Source organism: Acanthopagrus latus, chromosome 15 (genome assembly GCF_904848185.1).
Source record: "Acanthopagrus latus isolate v.2019 chromosome 15, fAcaLat1.1, whole genome shotgun sequence".
Taxonomy (NCBI): Eukaryota; Metazoa; Chordata; class Actinopteri; order Spariformes; family Sparidae; genus Acanthopagrus; species Acanthopagrus latus.
In genome coordinates, this window is record NC_051053.1 from 15,446,903 (window position 1) to 15,468,832 (window position 21,930).

At 40.5% G+C, this 21,930-nt stretch overlaps 1 protein-coding gene across 3 annotated transcripts in view; it reads right to left on the reverse strand.

Moving 5' to 3' along the window:
- The window catches only part of LOC119033931 (inositol polyphosphate-5-phosphatase A), a 145,606-nt gene that overhangs the window by 78,858 nt on the left and 44,818 nt on the right, over positions 1 to 21,930 (reverse strand). For all 3 annotated transcript variants that reach the window (XM_037124548.1, XM_037124549.1, XM_037124550.1), the window contains exons 3-4: positions 15,986 to 16,086; positions 15,549 to 15,636 (exon numbers count right to left, since the gene is read on the reverse strand). In XM_037124548.1, coding sequence (XP_036980443.1) covers positions 15,549 to 15,636; positions 15,986 to 16,086 — 189 coding nt within the window. The remainder of the gene's footprint in view (positions 1 to 15,548; positions 15,637 to 15,985; positions 16,087 to 21,930) is intronic.

Sequence of the window (21,930 nt, forward strand, 5' to 3'; positions counted from 1 at the left end):
GAGCCCTATAATTAACCGGCTGTTTGGGCAGAGAGCATCAGCTTCCTATTTCCTAATGAAGAGCGAGTTAAAAATGATTTAATAATGCAACAAATGTGCTTTATGAGCTGTTAATATGTAGCACATAACATAAACATGACAACAATATTGGCTACACTTTAAAAGATCTGAATAAAGTGTCCATGGGGGGCAGGGTATGGTGTTATGGCAGTGAAAGAAGAAAGGCAGAGCTTGTGATGCCATTACTCTGACAGCAAGCGGGGATCATCAGCCCAGGGAGGGAGGTGGAGTGACTGAGTGTGTGTGTTTAAAAAGGCCTATGTGTTTAAAATGTGCTGCACAATACCTGCTAATTCTATTAAGTGCCTCTGTGGTGTGGCTGTGTGGTTATGGGTTGATGTAAATGGACAGCTGGTTGACTAAACAATGCAATAGCATTAGAATAAGGTGATTGGATGACAGAGTGGAGTGGAAGGCCCAAGCCAGCCGACCCAGGTCTTGCCAAGTCCATTACGTGTATTGGAGGCATCTTGATATCCGTCACAGGGAGTTGCCAGCCGAGAGAGAGAAGAGGTTGTTGTTTTGTTTAGCCTTCATTGTCAAGATGGCTTCCACCTCTCGGCATCCAGGCGCAGGTAATGCAATCAAATGAGGACCTCACAAACGATCCCCTCCCCTCTTTCAATCTGCTCGGAGACCTTTGGGCTGTTTTAGGGAACACTGGTAGTCAACTGGCTCAAGGACAGGCATTGACTCAAGTTTTGTTTTGACTTTGCCGCTGAGCCATCACAGTGTGATTTCATGATGTGTATCCAATTCAATAAATCATTTCTAAAGCTCTTGAAAGCCCAGAGTGGAGATAAACAAGAAAGTTAGAAATGAGGAGGAGAGCAAACAACATCAGACATGCTGAGTTACTACCATGATGCTGTTGTTGCTGTTGGTTGTCTATATGCTGATATTTATATCATGGCCTCAAATTTTCAGGTCTTACTAAATTGCAGGAGTCAATACATTTCTAGTTACCATGCGCACTATAATCACTTAGGTTGTTGAAAAGAGGAATAAGCCTTTCATTTGAAAAAAATTTGCCAACCTTACGATTAATGGCCGACCTGCTCTACCATCTAGGTAGAGATTTTAAGCTTTAACACGATAGTGACATCTGATTCGAGATACGTCAGCAAACAGTCCATCTTCAATGACACACTGTTGCTCTGTTCACACAAAAAGAGAAGGTTTAACTATTGTCTCACAAAATTAAGCATCATAAAATTAAATGATTACAGTGGGTAAAAAAGTCAAACAGTGATTTTCAGTTGAAATGTGTTGTGTCAGACAGCACGTGTCTTGGAATACCCTTCCTACCTGTGTCTGCACACAGCCCCGGCTTTGTTCTTATCAGCCCCTCACTCTTAGAGACAGTCATTAAAAGCCCTTGTGTGGAGTGTGATTGTTTGAGTGTGTTCATTGGAGACAGGTGTCAAAAGGTTGTTTCCACTGCTATAATTACTCCACAACACAGCGCTTACCCTGGCAGCCACAGGCTTTCCTCAAACCGGGGAGAAATTGCTTGGATTTAATGTAACGATTTCCCCCCTGATATTAACCAGTTGTGCGTGACATCGGCCTCGACTGAGGAGATCAATTCCCGGGAAAGTGTCGTCTCCTTCAGACAGGCCGGTGAGCCAGGATGAGAGGGAGAATCACGGACCGACACTTCCACCACTGGGTTGGGGGGGGGGGGGGGGGGGGCGGTTTGGATTAGAGGCTGGTGGCTCACAGGAAGTATCTCACCCTTGCTCTTCATGCCACTCCCTCCCTTCTGTACATGATACCAGGTATGGGGCAAGGTGCTCCCGGAGGAGGGAGGCGATATATATATACACTTAGGCGGGAGAAAGGTCAGACGGGCTGAATGTGGCAGGCAAACAGGCAGTGGGGGTCTGAGGGCCTGGGGATGAATCACAGGAGAATTGGTGCATGGCAGTGAATGAATAACCCGCCATGGCTCCCCAAACCCCATTATTTCCCTCCTTCTCCAGCGGGGCCTGAAATTCATGTCTGCGCATGCTGCCAGTTCATTAGGGGGAGGATGTCATTCCTCTTCTGGCTGCGGCAGGACAGGCCAGGCAGGCCCCAGGAGGACCTGGCCCTGTTTAATTCCACATCAACCGCTCCACTGAGGGCCTTAATCTCTGCTTGTGTGATCAATACTATATCAGTGTAAATTAAAATGACAATTTTAAAGTAATTAAGCCTGTTAATGCTCGATTCAAATGTCATTATTTGCACGAGGAGAAGCAGATGGCTGGATTTGTATACTGTGTGCGTGCAAGGGAGTTTTTTTTTCCCTCCTTTTCTTTGAAGAGGGGGGTAAATTACGAGCCATGTCCACAGTGACAGGTAAAACGCTTTAACTGGCACAGCCGCGGCCACCAAAAGAAGGGCTTAACAAAAGCAGATTAACTCTCCACCCATGCCAGCCCAGAGACCTCTCCAATTTCAGAGGAGGATAACCCAATTGCTGAAATCTGATTTGTACAAGCAAACCCAATTACGGCCATATTAGATGAGAAGTGGCAGGGAGAGAACGCTTGCCGAGGGAGGCAGGAAAAATATAAAGGGGGGTGGGGGTGGGGGGGAGGTGGGAGAGGGCGGAGGGGGAAAAAAAGAAACGTTACACAATAAAAATGCACTTAACTATAGAATGAAGCCCAGCAGTAATTGTGTGATTCGATTATTTTTGTCTCCCTCCTCACTCGCTTTTGAAAGGCTATTTAGAGTCATTGTTAGAGTGAAATAAATGGGGCCCAACGTTAACCTTGTCCCCATGTCTGTGTGTGCTGTCTCATGTGAAGTGAGGTGATGTGTAAGTGAAAAGGAAATGAAATGATCACATTGTTGGTTGTTATTATGACAGGCTCACAACCCATAGCCGACGACCCCGCAACTCCTTTTAGACCAGATTCACCAATTACACCCAATCACACCAGTTAGGGGCTGCACGAGGGCCAGACGACTGCACTTCCTAACTGCAGCTGTTGCCTTGCAGAGACAGGCCCTAACATCTGTTTCTTTATTTTCCTCAGTGCGTTTGAAGACAGACACCTATTCCTTCATGTCTGGCTCATATTGATCTTTTTATATTATATTATATTATATTATATTATATTATATTATATTATATTATATTATATTATATTATATTATATACATATACATACACACACACACACTATGTGATTTTAATACATTATGTGTGTTATGGATGCTTATAGGGTTCGTAATAATGAATAAAATATAAAAATACAAAACAGCATTATGATACGATTTTAATTGTCTTTTTATTGAGATAGATTACCATGTCACAAGGCCAGTGAGTTAAAAAGTTTGTTTGCTACAGACCCCAACAAATGTCACATCGTCATGATGTTTATCTTATTTTATTTTACTTCGTTGGTTGGGTGGGGGTGAAAATTCTGATGCAAAAATGATCATTCCTACTAATTGTGAATCATACTGCAATCATTGTATCTGTCAAAAATAATCCCTATTACCATACCAAATTGTGGTAAAAACAAAAAACAAAACAAAAAAAAACAAACAATAAATATCATACAATTGGCTACGAATAATCCATTTCAAGCCTTGAGGCATTTTAATTATGCAGCTAACACAATTTTCCTCTGCAGAAAATGCCTTTATCTCACAATTAGCGGCTAACAAGTCACGTGGTGACAAACCCAAGGAAGTGCAGTGATTAAGAGGAAGTCATTAGCACAGTGGTGTAGATCAGTCATGGTTCTGTCCGTCACTGCTCGGCTCATTCAGCAAAAAGGCCGACAGCTGTCACAAGACAGAATAATTGTGTGTTGTCACTGATGTTTAACCACCTCAGTGACAGTTAGAGGAAATGGCCTGAAGGTGTAGTCATTATTCTGCAGCTCTGCAGCAAATGTCCCACGGTGCTGTGACTGCTTGTTCACATGAATGATAAGAATGTCTGATTGTTAAGAATTGTTAATATGCACCATCTTGCTCCGACATGATCAGCTTTTAGGATGTGGGTGTTGGTTTTAGAAACCTTTAATCCGAAAGCAAACAGTGAAAGTTTCAAGTTAATTTTCCCTAAATGAAGTCGACACCATGCGTTACATTGTGAGCTGTTAAAACTCTGAAATCTGACTTTATTACAAAGTCTGCAGCAGCACAGCACAGACCCTGAGCACTGTCCTCAGTGGTGCAGCCCCATGAATTATTAAATACATGCCAATAGTGAACAGATAGAAAGCATCCCCACTGAAAAACAAGGGCAACCTGTGGGTATTTAATTAGCAGGGTGGGTGCTCCTCTGCATGCCTGATCATGCGGGGTAAAGGACACCCAGGGGCCAGAAAAAAGCTTGGCATCGTATTGGTTTGCATCCAAGCTGTCCGATCCATCATGCTGTCTGTTGACTGGTGTTTGCAGAGACAGCCCTTATTAATTATCAGCTCATTTGGAGGGGAGGGGGTGTCAAGGGTGGAGTGTGGGCAGTAGGTGGTAGGTCCTCTTTGATCAATGGGAGCAATCGTTCCAAGAGAACTCTACTGAGGGTGATTAAGGTCAATTTGGCCTGGCACAGTGTCTCTTCCAGGAGAGGATGAGTGGAGATGTGGGAGGTGAATGTGTTAGCTGTAGCTAGCTGGTTTACATCAATTTTGTCCTGGCAAGTGTTGGTGACAGAATCAGTGACTAGCTGTAAGCATGGAGGGTTAAATACCATAAAATCCCTTCTATACAGTGTAACAACCACTACACTGAACAGAGTACTGCATCTAGTTTAAGTGTTACATAGACTAAATATTTAGATTTTTCAGCCTTAAAGACTTTCTAGTAAATAAGAAGCCTGTAAACTGAGTAGGCATGAAGTATCTGGATGTTCTATTTTTGTAAATTCACATGGCATGATTGTATGACATATAATCATCTTCTTTTTTGCGATATCTATACTCTCGTCATAACAAATGGAACTTTAAAGAGACACTAAAAAGAGCTACTTAAAGCAACATTATGTAGAAACTGACATTTAGTGTGGCATGGCGCCCCCCACGGTTTCTGAGTGCAACACCACTGTTGTAAATATAAATCCAAGGTCTGTCAAATGTAATGTAGGTGCTAACTAGAAATACAGAACTCATTACATCTCAACAATGTCATGTGATAAAAACAGTATGTTGAAATAAATGTTGAATGTATGTAACGCTGCGATCCTACCCTCTCATTGTAGTTACACAGAGCAGAAACAAGTGATGGGGAACGGAGTGAGACAGAGACATCATTCACTCTATTACACTTTACCACCAACATGATTTTGCAGCTGTTATTTTAAGGTAAAAAAAAGTTACACAATGTTGGTTTTAAAATTTGTTTCTGGTCTATCTGGATAAAAAACTCCTTGGCCCATTAGTGCATTGAAAGACTTACTGTTCACTTGGTGAAATCAGTCCTTTTCCAAACATGACATCTGAGTGATGGAAGCCAAAATCCACATTTGTGCAAAAAAACATTCTAGTTCCGCCAAAGCTAATATGAGAGTCCGGCTATCTAAATTAGACAAAGATGTTATCTTCCAAGTAAGTCTTTTGTTGGTACAAAATCCCCTCTTTATCTTGTCTACTAAGTTGTAAAGGAGGGACTGAAATAATAAAGGGGCTAGTTTCTTCCCCCCCAAAAACAGAAAAAAAAACCAAAACTGATCGCTGAAGCCCTCAATCATCCTCTTTTGTACCTTCAACAGTCATGTCAGCAGCACAAGACCAAAACAATATATAAAATATTGATATTGTATTAATAACACATGATGTTGTGTTAATAATAAACATATGATAATGTTATATTGTAATGTTATAGTTTATATACAAAATGTTCAATTCTTTTATAAAATATGATGCATTGTTATAGGTTTACTAAACAAATGTAGTTAATTTAGCTCCACACTGAAAAGCAAAACACAACATTTAAATATTGCTTGTTACAAGTTTTGGAAAGCATGTTCAAACTCAGAAAAGTGATGTTGTTACTTAGAGAGATTCTTTAAATATAAACACAGTAAAGTCAAACGTGATGAAATTGTTTTGTCCCTTCAGTGCAGTTTGTCCATCACACTTTGAATGCAGATTCTTCTCTATTTTCAAAAGAAATGCATTTTTCCAAAACTGTGTAGTGCACCTTTAATGCATCATAATTAATAATGCTAAGAAGACTCTGAAAGCAGCCATTCTACATAACGGGTACTTTCTCCATTCATACATGTGTGTACATGATGCGTATTGTGCTGGTTTTTGGGAGAGTAAAGTGGCTGGGGTGGGGAGGCTGGGGTTCTTTTTTCTCCTTGGAGAGCGGGACTGTGAGAGCTGTGAGGGCTCTCAATAGACAGAGGATTATGGAAATCAAAGCTGAGAGATTAGCTAATGGGAATATAATGGCCACTGACTGCCTGGGTCAGCTGGGTCATGCAAATGAAGCAGCTATAGAGGAAGAATCGATACGTATGGAAGTGCTGGCCCTATATCAGCGATGATGCACAGACATACATGTGTATGCACACACAAGCACACACATACACTCACACACTGAGTGAGGGCCTGAAGCCAGTAGACAGGAGTGAGCTTTCAGCGAGAGGACCCGGCTCAAGTGGGGAACCGGAGATATCGCCAGCTCCGGCCCCGGCTCCCTCTCACTGATGTCAACAAGCAGCATGTGATTCACCCCGTCGCCTGGCCCTCGTCCCCACTGACACAGCACCGAGATGCAGATGCGGGTCCAGCCCCGCTCTCCACGCTCCATCAAATATCTATTCATCCCGCCTTGGCCCCAAAACAGAACAAACGTCCTTGTGGACAATCAATAGTGCTGCGAGCAGGACGGCCAAGTATTACGACAGCATTTAGATACACTAAGTAGTTTATTTTCCTACAGACTCGGAACAATCTGACATCCGCCATTTAGGATGTGTGGATATTAACCTTCTCCGGATGTATGAGGTAAAGTGGGTGTCGTAAAACGCAATTGACTGGGACACATGACGGCTTTCATCATCAAACTAAATGGAACATCCACTCCCTTATATATCAGAATACCAATTTTGAGCATGTCAGAAAAAATTTCAATTTCAGGTGGGAGCGGCGAGACTCCGGCTCCCTGCGCCTGGCCTCTCCCCTCTCATTTTCATTCCTGCCTGCTCGGCGCGGCCATTCATCAGGACCCGGGCAGAGGACACCTCCCGCCTGCTCACAAATGCATGGAGCAGGCAATAAAATTAACCTTGTGGCAATTGTTTTCCCACCCGTTTGATGGCCCCGTGTCAGCTCATCTGTTAAAGCGGCGAAGGAATAAAAAAGTCAAGCTTGAATGTGCAAAAAATTATGGCTTGGGGTGGAGATGGTGGTGGGGGGGGCGTACCTGAATGGAGTCAAGCTAATGCCAGATTATGGAGTCAAAACTCGATCAATCAGTGTTAGGGAGTAGCGTAAAAGATGGCCGCTTGTTGTGTCTGGAAACAATAAAAGAGCATCAAGAGCCAGGGAGGTGGTTATGATGAAGACAACTGAGCAACAACATGGTGTTGAGATTTTTTTTTTTTTTACAGTTCAGCCACCATGCCTGACCCGGGCGGGGAGGGACAAGACGGAGGAGGGAGGGGAGGTGGGGGATAAAAATCCTTCAGAGGGTGTTTATTTGCTCTCAACACCTCCTAAGCGATCAATATTTTTAATTTGGGTCCGAGTTATTATTTTTCACATCACCGCGCCGGGGAGCAGAGTAAAGTGGCTCATATTTTAGCACTAAAAAGATCGATATGACAGGCTCACCTTCACTCTGCCCCCTCGGTGGCTGGGGGCCGCACATCATAATGGACGGTGGCGAGGTACACCCGGCCCGCCTCATGCTGGAATCACATCATTATCTGTGGCTGGAGCCCCCCACCACCACCACCACCACCACCACCATCCACCCACAAACACACACACACACACACACACACACCACAACACCTCCACCTCCAACACAACTGATTTACTCCCCCTTCAGCTAGATCCCGACCAAACACACCAACACTTTATCAGAGCGTTGTTTATGAGGAGATGCTCGGCACTTGTGTGTGTGTGCGTGAGAGAGCAGCCGCAGTGATGATCCGGGAGGCCAAAAGGCTCAGCTCCCTCAGATTTGACTCCTTGTAATAAATGCATCAAATCCTCCACCTCTTTACACAATCTATTAATTATATCTACATTTTCAGTCAAAATATTTTCACGCAGGGAATGCCCACTCTCTTTGCATCATAACTCACGTCTGATGGCAGATTCATTGATTGTCGCTCAACCCCGTGTCCTGAGTGTGTGCCTGCGCGTGCCTGCATCAGTGTTTATTCAGCTTTGTCACCATATATATGTGTGTGTATGCACTTATGTCTGCCCCGAGAGTATGAGTGATGGCCGCGGAGAGTTATGGCCCGGCCATATTACCGTGCTGACATCTACTCCATTCAAGTGGCCTCAGTCGGTGGCGTACTTCTCACCATATTGAAATAAGAGCTCGCTCGGATTTAGTTAGCAATATTTTAACCTGCTTATGTGCCTGCTGTGGTCTTTTTAAACACAGGGCTGGAGGAGGAGGAGGAGGTAGAGGTGGGTGCTGCCCCTGCTAGTTAACCTCTGTGTGTAAAACCAACAGACTGTACACAGAGACCCTTCCTCTATGACCCCACTTTCTCTGGGAAAGTATAATCTCTATATGCAACCTGGTTTAGTTTCATCATAAAAAGGTGGAACAGGCGGGTGATATAGGACGCAGTAAGAAAAAAAAAATGGTTGGGGGGGCGCGATAAATGCGAGTGACATGCATTTCTGGGTAATACCGTAAACACACTCACGCTGAGGCCCTGTCAGCACGGAGGGACACTAAGTGTTCATAAATTCCTGGCCGAGCAGAGCGCTACTGATGATTGCATTACAGCGTGCTGCCGGGAGGAGAGTTAAGGACTCACCTCTGGAGCACAGAGAGGCTGAGCTGCTGGCAGCGACTGACAGGGCTGCTCTACTGACCACACATCAGATGTGTGCATGTGCAGGAGAGGCAAAAATCAAGCATCTTGTTGATGTTGTTGAAAGCCTTCAACTTAAAATTTGAGTCACAGGCCATACCTTGCTCATAGACACATCGACATGTTGTTGTTGTGGGGTCAAACCAGCAACTTCTCTTTTTAAGCGTCTTAATACTCAACCACCTCGCTAAAGACTCGGATTTGTCATCAGCATTCGCTTTCTACATTGTTCTATCCATCTTTATGATTTCTGACAAGTAAACCTGCCTGTTCGCTCACACCTGCCATGACCAGAGCACAAGAGCTTACACTAAACCTGGTCCAACTGCATCCATCATCTTATATGAATGTTACATTATAAGGCATTTCTGTTCAGTTAGCATGCAGCCCCCTTCTCTGTATCTTAATCATCACTGTTACATGGAATTTGCTGTGATTTCTGTGTCAAGTCACATTTGACCTCACAAATAGAGGCCACTATTTATCCAATGCCTAAAAATACATATTAACCTGTAAAAAAAATAAAAGTAATAATAATAATCATACAGGAATTTAGTGAAATAAACTAATCTTTCAGCAGTAACTTAATGTGTCTATTTCAAGGTGGTAAAACTTAAATTTGTATTTTTTTTTATTTTCAGACAATTTCCAAACTTATACACATGAGCTTTTCTAACTTCACATGTCTTAAGACTTGAATTCGATAGAATACTAAAAAAGTTTGATCAACTCATCTAAAGAAACATCATCAGCATATTTGGAAACCTTCAGCAGTTAATTAAATGAAAACATATATGATATTTGTTGTTTGTCCATGACACATTTTAAAACAAATCATTTTTTTTTTTTGTTTTCACAGATATTAAAAAATTGCTTTTGAAGGCTTGAATTGAGTCTCTTCCCCCTTACACTGACATATCGTCTTTGTACCGATGCTGACACAAAGCAGCCGCGGCTTTTCTTTGAAGACCTCAATCTTCAAACTGAGAAAATGTCAAACAAAACTTAATTTGCTCGTCAGCATGATTCAACAGTCAACAGTTTGATTTAACTTAAAATCTTTAGGTTATTGAACATTAGTTCTGTTGACTTAACAATTGTTTTTTACTGAAAACAAACGAAGAAAACTTTGAACTAATCATTCAGTCTGAATTAAGTCAACTCACATACAGCAGCTGCTGAACTTACATTTTAAGGCCCAAAATATTTATAGTGACCATCTTCTCATAGCACAAATACTAAATAAAAACACCAGTTCAAACTAAAATAGTGTGCATCTGTATTCTTCCAGATAACATCTTCTTCCAGGGAAAAATTCAAATAAGTTATACTCAAATAGCAGAAGGATTAAAAGGAAGTCCAGACCAATAGCTTTTCTCTCATCTCCTTCACTTTCTCCAATGGACTTGCTAATCTATATGTGGATGGCAAATTCAGCCTTCATGATTCATCCATTTCTACTGAACAATGCTGTTTTTTTCCTTACTAAAAAAGTTGTGTAGATCTGTTTTTGGAGTTCAATCAAAATCAAAAACTACCAACAGCTTGCTTTGAACTTCTTTGAATGTCTTTTAGATTCAAGACACAAAATGGTCAGAATAAAGCGCTAAAATACAATAACACTGTCCCTCAGGGTGAAATTTGCACGTACAAACACGCGCATGCATACACACACAACCAGGAGGCAAACTCAGACAGCGGTGTCCTGTCAAGCAGTGGAGCCTGATTTATCCTCGGTCGCTGCTCTCATTCCTGTCCTGCAGACCACAGACATGAGGGATGCCTTTAATTTCCCATTAAAATGCCCTGGAACAACTGAGGGCTGAGGAGGCACTGTGAGCTGCTCAGTGTCACTGTCTGTATGTGGAGAGCTTGATTAGACTGTGTGACAGTGGTAGGTGTGTGTGTGTTTGTGTGTGCACAGGTCTGCAGGCGATTCCGTTAAGCCGTACGGACAGCAGATTACAAGTGTGTGTGTGTGTGTGTGTGTTAGCGTGTCAGGAAGCGGTAACATTAGCGCACATCATTGCAGATGACATGGGCTGCAGCTCCAGGGCCAGGCCCACGATAAATATTAATGGCCAAGAACAAGTGGATTGGGAGTTGAGTTATCAGGGCGGGCCTTCCTAATTGACATTTTACCTGCTGTATACCTTAACAGGGCTGTAAAACACCAGGCCCGGGCTCAGCCGTAGGGGGGACGTGTCAGTCAAGCTCTAGCCCATCACTGCCGCCTTCCTCTGGGAGGAGAGGAGGAGCTCCGGCTCATTGTTCAGATTCAGCATCAAGGTGTTACATGTAGCATTTTAACATCAAGGAATGATTACAGTTTTATTTAGGGAAGTTCAGATACAGTAAACAAATAAAGCTGCGGCTTCCTACTGACTCCACACTGCAGTTTAAATTATGTAACAGCAGGTGGAATTTGCAAAGAAATGTCTCTTACTTATTTACAAAGAAATTGTTGTTTGTGCTCTAGAAATTCAAAACTTCAAGGGGTTTTGGTTTAGCAATTGATACATATTTGAAATAATACACTGGGAAAAAAACTGCCAAAAATAAGTCTTAAAAATTACGAAAAACAAGCTGCTTCTATTATAAGTAAGAAATCTGCAAATGAAAGAAGTGACTATTTGCTTCTTAAGAGTTCTTAAAATGAGATATGATGTCTAAAAACAAGTCCCTACATCTCACTTAAATGTTGCTTGTTGGATGATGGTGTCTTATATTAACGTAAATTAGACATTTTAACTAGAAATAAGGAAAATAAACAACATATTAGTTTACTTGTTTAGTAGGTTTTTCTCAAAATCGTGGCAGAGTTAGGGATTCCACCAGTGATGATTTTCATTATACACACGCTGTATATACCTGAATATTATCTTGATTTATGTTTGTCCTGTTGTCATTGTTATTGTCATAAGTAGTTTTATTGTTGTGAATTAATATATATATATATATATATATATATATATATATATATATATATATATATATATATATATATATATATATATATATATATATATATATATATATATATATATATATATATATATATGTTTGTAGTTTATTTAATTTGTTCCGTTGTGCTTTTTTAAATATTGTCATATCAAGTTTTAATTTTTTATTTGTGTGGACAACAAGAACATTAGCTGCTACTTTTAAAGTGGAAAAAAAGGATCTAAATAAATAACTTGGTCCATGCATCTGCTGATTGTGCATGACTGTATGTTGCAGCACGAAATAAATAAATCTAATTAAACATGAGATGTCAGAAATTTGTTTTAAAAGCAGCCATCAAAAACTCACAAACTGAGCCCAAATTGAAATAATCAGATTGCTTCTTTTGTACCATCAGAACTCCATAAATCCATAAAGAGGCTCAATTCACTCTTTGGCCTGAAACTAAAGATTATTTCCATTGTTAATTAATCAGATTATTGTCTTGATTAGTCAATCAGTTGTTAGTTTAGGAAGGCATTCAAACATGACATCCTAAAATGTCTTGTTCTGTCCACAACACAAAGATATTCAGTTTACTGAGGAGTAAAGACACCAAAAAACATTCATATAAAGAAGCTGGAATGAGAGAATTCTGACTCTATTTATCTTTTTATTTATTTCCTTAAAAAAAGTCCTTAAATTTATAAATCAATTACTTGTCATTAATCTAATAGTTGACAACAAAATGATTAATGGTTGCTGCTCTATTTATTATCATAGAAGACTGGTAAAACAGCAGAAATTAACATTTGAGAAGCTAAAACAAGTCATTTCTGTGCCTTTGTGCTTAAAAAAATAGTTGTAGTTTCTAAATGATTATTTTTTTCCAGCACTAATCATAGTTGTAAGTGGGGGGTTTCATTTATCAATCACATTCCTCTCCTCCACTGACACGCAGTTCAAACACGCTCTCACACTGGGCAGGCATGTAAACAATCTCCCTGGCCTTTACCATAGACTTGCCACATTACTACACTCCCACTCATCCAAAACATTCACTCATCTACTTCCAAAGAAACTGCGCACACATAACTGCATACAAAAACACAACAAAACACACAGTCATACAAGGGAGGAGCTCTGGACCCAGAAAAGTGTTTTCACTTACATTATCTGAAAATTGACAGGCGGGGGCAGACAACAAACAATTATCCCCGGAGCACGGGGGGGAAAAAATCGAAGATTGTGAAAACAAATACGGGTGATGTCATCAAAGCTAAATGGCAAGCCCTGTGTGAGAAAGACTGGAGAGTCTATTCATATTTACTGTTGCCAGGATTTCAATATCAACATCATAGAAACCACATCAGATGTTTCCCTTTCCACTGACTGACTCACAAAGAGACGCACAAACTGCCAGCTCTATTTGATGAAAATGAAAATACAACAAAAAGGTTAATCTATAGACAAACACCATTAAATAAACAGCTCCTAATGCCGGGATATTAGCGGTGCTTATATGAAATGGCAGATAATTATATTTTTCTAAAGGCCAATGTTTGTAATATTTTTTTGAAAAGAGCAAATGTGACTCAGTGGGTGCTGTGATTTATGAGCGTTTGTGGAGATGCAGCGTAGCGTGGTGATAACGGTGAAAACATGGAGGAGAGGCGCACACAACTCAGTGATCACAGACAAACTGGGAACAAAGTCCATTTTTGGACCGATTTGGATAGATTATTATATTGTGTTTTTTCCACTTAATCTCCTTGGATAGCAGGGATGAACATGTGACATACATGTAGTCTGTCAATAAAGCATCAGACATAAAACTGCACTTAAAACCATATTTCCTTATAAAGAGGATACTGACACAACAGGGCTATAGTCCTCTGCTACTGCTGTGAGCTTTGAGTATCTGGCTCCACCAAGAGGCCAAACACTAAACATCTGTTCAGCTGTGGTGCAAATACATGAATGAAGAGGGTCATTCACCAAAATTAAAGCATCTATCCATATTGAGCGAATGAAACTCATACGTATTATCATTTATTTATCATTTATCAGCGCTGACGGTGTATGGAAATCTATCTTCCAGAGGAACGTGAAAAACATTATATCACACTATTGGTCTAGATACTTAAAAGCAACTTAAAAAAAACTAGATAAATTCAAAAATACGCATTGGCTTTATGTTTTATTATCTTAGTAAATGTGTTTGTAACTGATGTGAAATAAACTGTATCAAAGCATACTTTTGTTGACTATAACAAACTATAAAGCAATGCTAAGGAATCCATGGTTTGCTGATCAATCCTGATAACAAAAAAAGATAGGCAGTCCCTAAGAAATTCAGCTGTTACACATTAAACTGAGCGCAAACAACAGAATTATTTCCAAGCATCTACTGCCTCCTGGTGGCCAACTGCTGTTACTGCATACTGAGGAAACTGTTGTAACCAGCAGATCTTTTTATAAAGCTGGGATTTCCAACACACGTTCACTAATACTACTCCAATGCCTCTCTAAATACAATATAATGTTTACATTAGTTATGAAGCTGTGACTCTAGTGATTAGTGATTCAAACATTTTGGGGAATCTATGTCCGTACCAGCATGTTTAAATAAAAATATTGATAATCCAATGCCTGAGTATCTATAATCGTATTGCAAGAGGAAGCGATTAAATATATTGCTGTATCAATTTTTTGTCCCACCCCTGGTGCATGGTGGTTGACAGTTATCATCTTATCCTCTATCCACATTAAATTACGGTTGCAGTTTCAACAACAAGCCATAATTCCACCACAATGTCCTCAGTTAAGAGCTCTGAGCACAAAACAACACGTTCATTGGCTGACGTGTTTTCTAGTTAGCATCACAATCCAGCGAGAATGGCCTCCATCAAGAGAGGAAGCACAATTTAGCATAACAATGTAAGAATTCATGAAACCGGTACAGTTGCTGCTATGACTGTAGCTTGTATAACTGCTGCCACTGTCGGCAGTATTGCATTTACAGCTACTACTGCTAATGACACTGCAACTGTAAAACTAATATCCCTGTTTAGTGTGAAATGTGATGTCAAAAATGTTCAGGCTAAAATGAGGAAAGATTGCCAGAAGTTTTTCAAGTTTAAAAATTTTCATTTGTGTAGATTTTTTCTTTTCAGGGTTTTGCATCTGTTTGAAAGCAGATTTTCAGTTTGACAACACCACTGCGTGCAGCTAGACTGATGCAACTAGTCTGATATCTTCAGTTTATCTATAGAAAAGACTTTTTGTGCAAACAATGTCTGGCTTTATCATGTCATTCCAAGTTTATTTCATATTTCTACAGTTTGGGCAAGCATGAAACTGAACTGCCACATTAAAACATTTAATAGAATGATATCACTATTGAGCCTGTGGTTCATCCCCATTTCAGCTGAGATGAAAACCACTTAGAAAGTACACTCAAACTGTTAGAATTCGGACAGAATGTGAACCCATAGGCATAAAAAACAGCGCTTACCGTGAAATGCTCCTGGGATTTGTAGTTCTCATCGAGGTAGACGCGGGCTCTGCTGTATTCCTTCATGGCATCACTGGACAACAGCTCTCTGATGGACACAAGACAGAGAGAGATGCATCAGGAAATCTTAATAAAGAATAAAAGCATCAAGTTCTTCAAGTTGAACCAAATTCAGAATATCTTAGTATGTACTGAAAGAAGTTTACATTTATTGTAATCCGAGATTTAAGGCCTACTTTGAAAAAAAAACCAAACAAACAAACATATTTAGTTGAGCTGACGTACAGCTGTGATGCGACCAGTGGGGGGAGTAGTACCTTCAGTTTAAAACAGTAATCCTGCTTGCTCTGCATTTCCTTATCATAGAAACTGCTCAATTATTTCAATTTAATCAAAAGAATTAAGAAAGTGACCACTATCATTAGCGCTATACTCACCTGACAAAACAATCCACATGTGACATGGATGCCTCATAGTTCTTTCCACCCACCTCTTGACAGTGCACTGCCAAGAAGTGAGGCTTTTGTGTCTGTACTGTCTGTAAGGAGAGAGAAAAGTCGCAGGTCAGAAAGGAGGGAAGGTGACAAACAGTTCAGTGACACTTCATGTTTCAGTGCAACTTCATTTATAACAGCTGTAGCAATACTACAATGATCCCATTTGTTCATGATAAACAAACCTTATGCTGAATTATTCGGTTGAGCACAAAACCTATGTGAGCCTGGCGCCTGGTCCCCTACAATTCTTCCTAAATCAACTCTGTGACATGCTACTGTATTTACACAAGACAAAGTGCTGTGCTAATGCAGGCAGAGACCACTTAGTGAGCTTGTTCCACAAGCAAAACATCAGCTCCTCTTGTGCCTGCAGCACAGTATGTATGTACAGGGTGTGTGACAGATGCTCAGTTGTCATCACTCCTGCCGACACGTCATTCACTGCACCAACAACAACTCCAGTGCTGCACGACTATGTCAAGAATGCTTATTACAACGTCGGCAACACTACAATGAAGACAGGCTGTTAAAACAAACATTCAAAGTTTGTGTTAAAATGTATATAAACTTGCGTGCATGTTGTGTAATTAGTACAAATAATAATGTCTCGATGTAAAAAGTCATTAAATGGAAATCTAAAAACACAACTCAACTATATCATTACCTGTAACAATTAGAGCTGGGACTTAAAACTAATCTCCCAAATCGGTACCACCATGATACTTAGGTGCCAATTTGATTTGTCTTGATTTTTAAAGGTCCAGTGTGTAAGATTTAATGCATTCTTGCATTGTCATAGGCTGAAACCAACTGAACACCTCTCGTCTCATCCTCCCTTATCTACAGCGGTCACTAAAAAATATGAAAGGCCCACTTTTTAACCAGCGTTTGGTTTGTCTCCTCTGGGCTACTGTAGCAACATGGCATAAAAATGAATATTATTTGTGTATTTATTTATTTGTAGCTATTATTTCTGCCAATATTATATTGGCCCCAACAACTCCTGAATACTGGACCTTTTAGTATTGGGATTCAATGTTGAATTGACTGCAGTTCTTTTTTTTTTTTTTAAACACTATTGGACCACGGGAAAAAACTCATACAGTAACACATGTTGTTTTGAGCTGAGCATGTGGAGTTGAATTGAAATCATCAGTAAAGATAGCCTTGTGGTCTCAATTCTAAATTTACTCAGCACAATAATGGCAATTCTCATTATGTGCTAGCATTGAACCGAGGGACTAAGTGATACTTATATAAAATCGTTCAGGAATCAAAGAATCAATTCAGAATTGCAAATAATAGAACGATAGATTACTTGAATAGATTTTGAATTTGTAACATAAACGTGCATTGTGTTGACATTTTACGCTAGCCTTCCTCTTGAGTTTTGTGGAAGATGACAGAGCATGAGCATAGATAACTGAAGTCAATTCATCTGGATCATTACAAATTCATCATGTTTTAAAAGTAGCAAGAATTTGGGGTGCCGTTTAGCTCAGTGGGTAGAGCAGCTGCCCCATGTGCAGAGGCTTTGTCCTCACTGCAGCCGTCCGGGGATGGTGTCCCGGCCTGGGGCCCTTTGCTGCGTGTCATTCCCTCTCTCTCTCTCAACCTGTTTCCTGTCATATCCCTCAGCTGTCCTATAAAAAAAGAAGTAGCGAGAAGTCACCCCGGTGTAAAAATGTGATGTGTAGGAACTGGGCACGTGTTACTCCAAACAAATAAGTGGCAGCAGATTAGGAGAGCTGCTGCTAACTGTAGCTGTCATTAAAAATTCTAAAATTCTTGAGTATGGCACCTTAAAAAAGATCATATACGTAAATCAAACATTTTCATGTGTCGCATCGATAATCATCTCATAATTACGTCATAGCCCTTTCCATCAGCATAGAATCGTGAGGCTCCTAGAGAATACCACCATGAGCACACATTGGTGCTTCAAGGTAAAAAGACTTGCTTCCTGCTAGTTCTCCCATCCAGAGTCACGTGACCTCATGTTGCTTCCCTTTAACATTCCCTCTTACACATAGTGAGGTGTTTGTGAGCAGCCTGTCAGAAGTGTTCAGACTGGCTGACCTCTAATGGAGAATCAATACCACAGAGTGATTTAGAGCACTCACAAGCACTCACAGGGTCAGGCGTGTGGATGGCAGGCAGAGCACATGCATCAGCGTCACTGGGTGTTGTAGGGGGGTTGGAGGAGCACCGAGCGGAGCGCCGCTACTTCACCAGCACCCCACCTCAGCATTACATTATGCTCACTGCTGGCCCAATCAAATAAAAGTAATGTATGGCAATAACACTATGGATTTTCCATCAACCTATGGCTTGTCACTTAGCCCGATGACCCAAAGCAGAGTCCTACAGCGGCTCAAACTTGGAAAGATTAGTGGACCCATCAACTCACGATGGAAAAGGTCACACTCTCAAGGAGCTTGCCACTAATGTCAGGCGTGCTCATATTAATCGACTGCATTCTATTTGTCTTTCCAGGCTGTAAATTCAGCTTGAACTTGGCAAACAGATAGTATCTAGGTAGTAATTTCATTACCAGGATCACTAGTGCCGTCTGACAAAACCAAACAGTATCAAAGAGTGGCCTTACTTTACTTTGGCAAAGAGCAAACGTGTAACCACTATCCAATTACATCAACTGCTGTTAACAAGAAATTCTGTTGACATTTGAGTTGAAATGTTGACATGCCAAATACTGTATCTATAAAAGAGGGTTTTATGATGGGCAACAACAGTAGTGGCCTCTCTAAACAGCCCTCAGACAGGGACAGCTGCTGTGTCAGTGATGAGAAAAGCCTGTGCGGCCGTGACTGACATGACTAACAGAGCGCTGCCATATGGGACCATTTCTCAACCTCACAAGGATGTCAGACTCTCATCTGTTTGATATGGAGGTGTGTTCTCTCTCTCTTTCTCTCTCTCTCTATGTCTCCCTCTGACTGTCTCACTCTCTCGATCTCGCCCTCTCTCTCTTCCTCTCTCTGTCTCCCTCTGTCGATCTCTCTCTCTCTGTCTCTCTCTCTGTCTCTCTCTCTGTCTCTCTCTCTGTCTCTCTCCCTCCACAACATTTGAACTCCAAGTAGGGTTCCCGTTTGTCTCATTTACTTATTTGTCAAACTGTGTATGTAAGTATCCTGGGGGAGTAGGAGGCCTGTTTGAGTACGTACTGGTCTTTCAAAGTCGTTTTTCTTCCAAATGTACAATTCTTTCCAGGTATTACTGCATATGTGAAAAAAAAAACAAAGTTTTGTGGCTCCAGAGGAAGCTGCATGTAATCTGATAAATTGTCTCCTGAGATGTCACTCAGTGGCTGTTGCTTTGCGGTCAATGCAGGCGCCAGGCTTAGAGAAAGAAGAATGTGTGAGTTGTCAATTAAGTTGTAACAAAAAACATGTAATGTATCTTAGGTATCAGCATGCACTTTGGTTTCCATTTAATATGATGATTTTGTTTGAGTATTTTTGACTTTTTTTAGGGTGATGACATCACATACCATGACAGACATTAAAAGCTTCATTTTAAAACGTCAGTGGAAGCTTTGAATGTAAAAGAATAACATTCAGCAAGACACTATTGTTCATGGAGACATGTTTTAAAAGACACATAATCCTTGATCATAATGTTGCTAAAGTTGGGATTCACTTCTGAAGAAAATGTATGTTGCTGTTAATATAGTGAAGCTGAAACATTTAAACAGTATTTGCTCAGGTAAGCTGTGTATAAACAGTGAAAGATGTTGAGTTGAATTGTCAGTTCAACACACGCTGACGTGTAAGTTATAAAAATAGTCGAATTTCCTTTTGAAGTGGAAGCACTGAAGAGAGTTGAGTGCACTGACTTTAAAGGTCATACTGATAACATTTTTTATGACGACAAAAAATAATAATAATAATTCACCGAGCTTGTAGAAAGTTGCAGCATCAGAGTATCTCTTTCTCTTAATAACATTATAATCATTGTGAATTAATAATCTAAAACATTTTGCGGGGTCCAAAATGACTGTTTTGCATATTTGTGTGTAAAATTGGGGAGGTATGCTAATAAGCTAACCATGCCTCTAAGACACTTGATTTGATTGATTTGTAAAGTGAATGATCATCTAGACATTTATTCAAGTCTCCCACATATATATAACTCATACTAATGGAGACGTCTCACTTTGTAATGAACCCCAGCTAAGGGTTAAGATTTACCCAGGTGCACATACTTTAGTTTAAACAAGAAGTTATCTTGGTTTCAGGGCTCAACTAAAGTTTTTACACTGATAATTGATATTTTTTAAGTCCTGACAACTTGTAGTCCATATTCATAATGACGAATATAAGTTGGTCTTTTTACCGTTTGCTTCATCTTTATAAACTAGGTCAAAAGCTGCACTGTGCACCAGATATGCTCTAAAAGACAGAGGGGGCCTTTGACGAAGCCTAATCAGGAGAGCATGAGTTCTATTTCATGGTTCCTATTTAGAGGTGGAAAATAATCAAAGGAATTTGGAGTTTGTGAACTGACGTCAGCAAGGATTCTTTGCTTTTCATTGTCCAACATGGTGCACTCAGTGAAAAGATTCTGTAAATATATCTAGATTTTATCAAGTGAAAATGTATTAAGAGATATAACAATACATCAAAAGGGTTGTTTAATTCAATTACATCTCTATTTCAGGCAGGCCTGGGGTTTCAACAGCGAGCCAATGACCCATGACATAATTAGAGATCAGGTACTTCAAAATAAATATCAAATCAGTGAACTATCTGATGACCTTCAACTCTTTGCAATTTCCAAATCACAAGACTGGATGTGGGGATGAGACACAACCACTGGCCTGTGACGGTCCAGGGAAGTTTCCAATGCAAATTGGCTGTGGGATTGTTCAATTCTGTGTGGTGTAATGCAAAACACTGTATATACTACACCAGCAGCACAGCCGGATTCCCACTGAACCCAGTCTTGCACATGTGGAGCAGGCAAATGACCCTGCTTTGCTTATGTGTAAATGAGAGGGATATCCTGAGACAGGGTGAGAGCCCTGATACAGGATTTGATTCACTCTCATGAGGCAAGGAAATGAGAGGCAAAGATTGGAAAAAGCCAATGCATATATCACAAGCCTTACAAACAACAGAGTTGTGCTTTTCAGCTAAATGTCGTCTCATACGGTCCAATACAATTTAGCCAAGGACGAAACCCAAGTCGGAGTCTGAAATATTTTTGTAGCAAGTCATAAATAACTGTCCCTTTCACTCTAACTAAGCCTGATAGATGTCTGCACTCTTTCCTGTAATTTTCCGTCTCTAATATTCATACCAGTTATATGAAGATAAAGATCAATGAGTAATACCACGAACTTTGATTCATTCTGTTTTAGCAGCCTTTGCATGTATGAGTAAGAGCCAACCACCAGATGTTGATATCTGCTTCTTTACGCACCTAAAACCCTACACTCAGGGGCAGGTTCCTGTAAATCATTAAGGCTACATTTTTACTTGAAGAAATGCACCACCGTCTCCCGGAAAAGAGACCTACAGTCGCAGACATCTTATCATATAGTTACTGGAATATAGGTTGTTCTCACCTGCCTATATAAACTGAACCAAGTTACGGTTACAGTTTGTCTTAACTGCTCCAAATATACAGAAGAAGAAGAAAGCATGTCAGAAAACCCTCATCCTCAATCCCATTCTCATCAAATATGGCAGCTTGGTCAGAGACCTTGAGCTTTAAACTGTGATGCTCTACCTACCCCTCCAGGGCTGCACAATCAATTAAGCAATAATACATGATAGTCAACAATAAAACGTTTCGAGGGCGCTTCAAGAAGAGAGCCTAAAAGGGTACCCTACAGTGTCAAACTTATCATCTAGGCATAA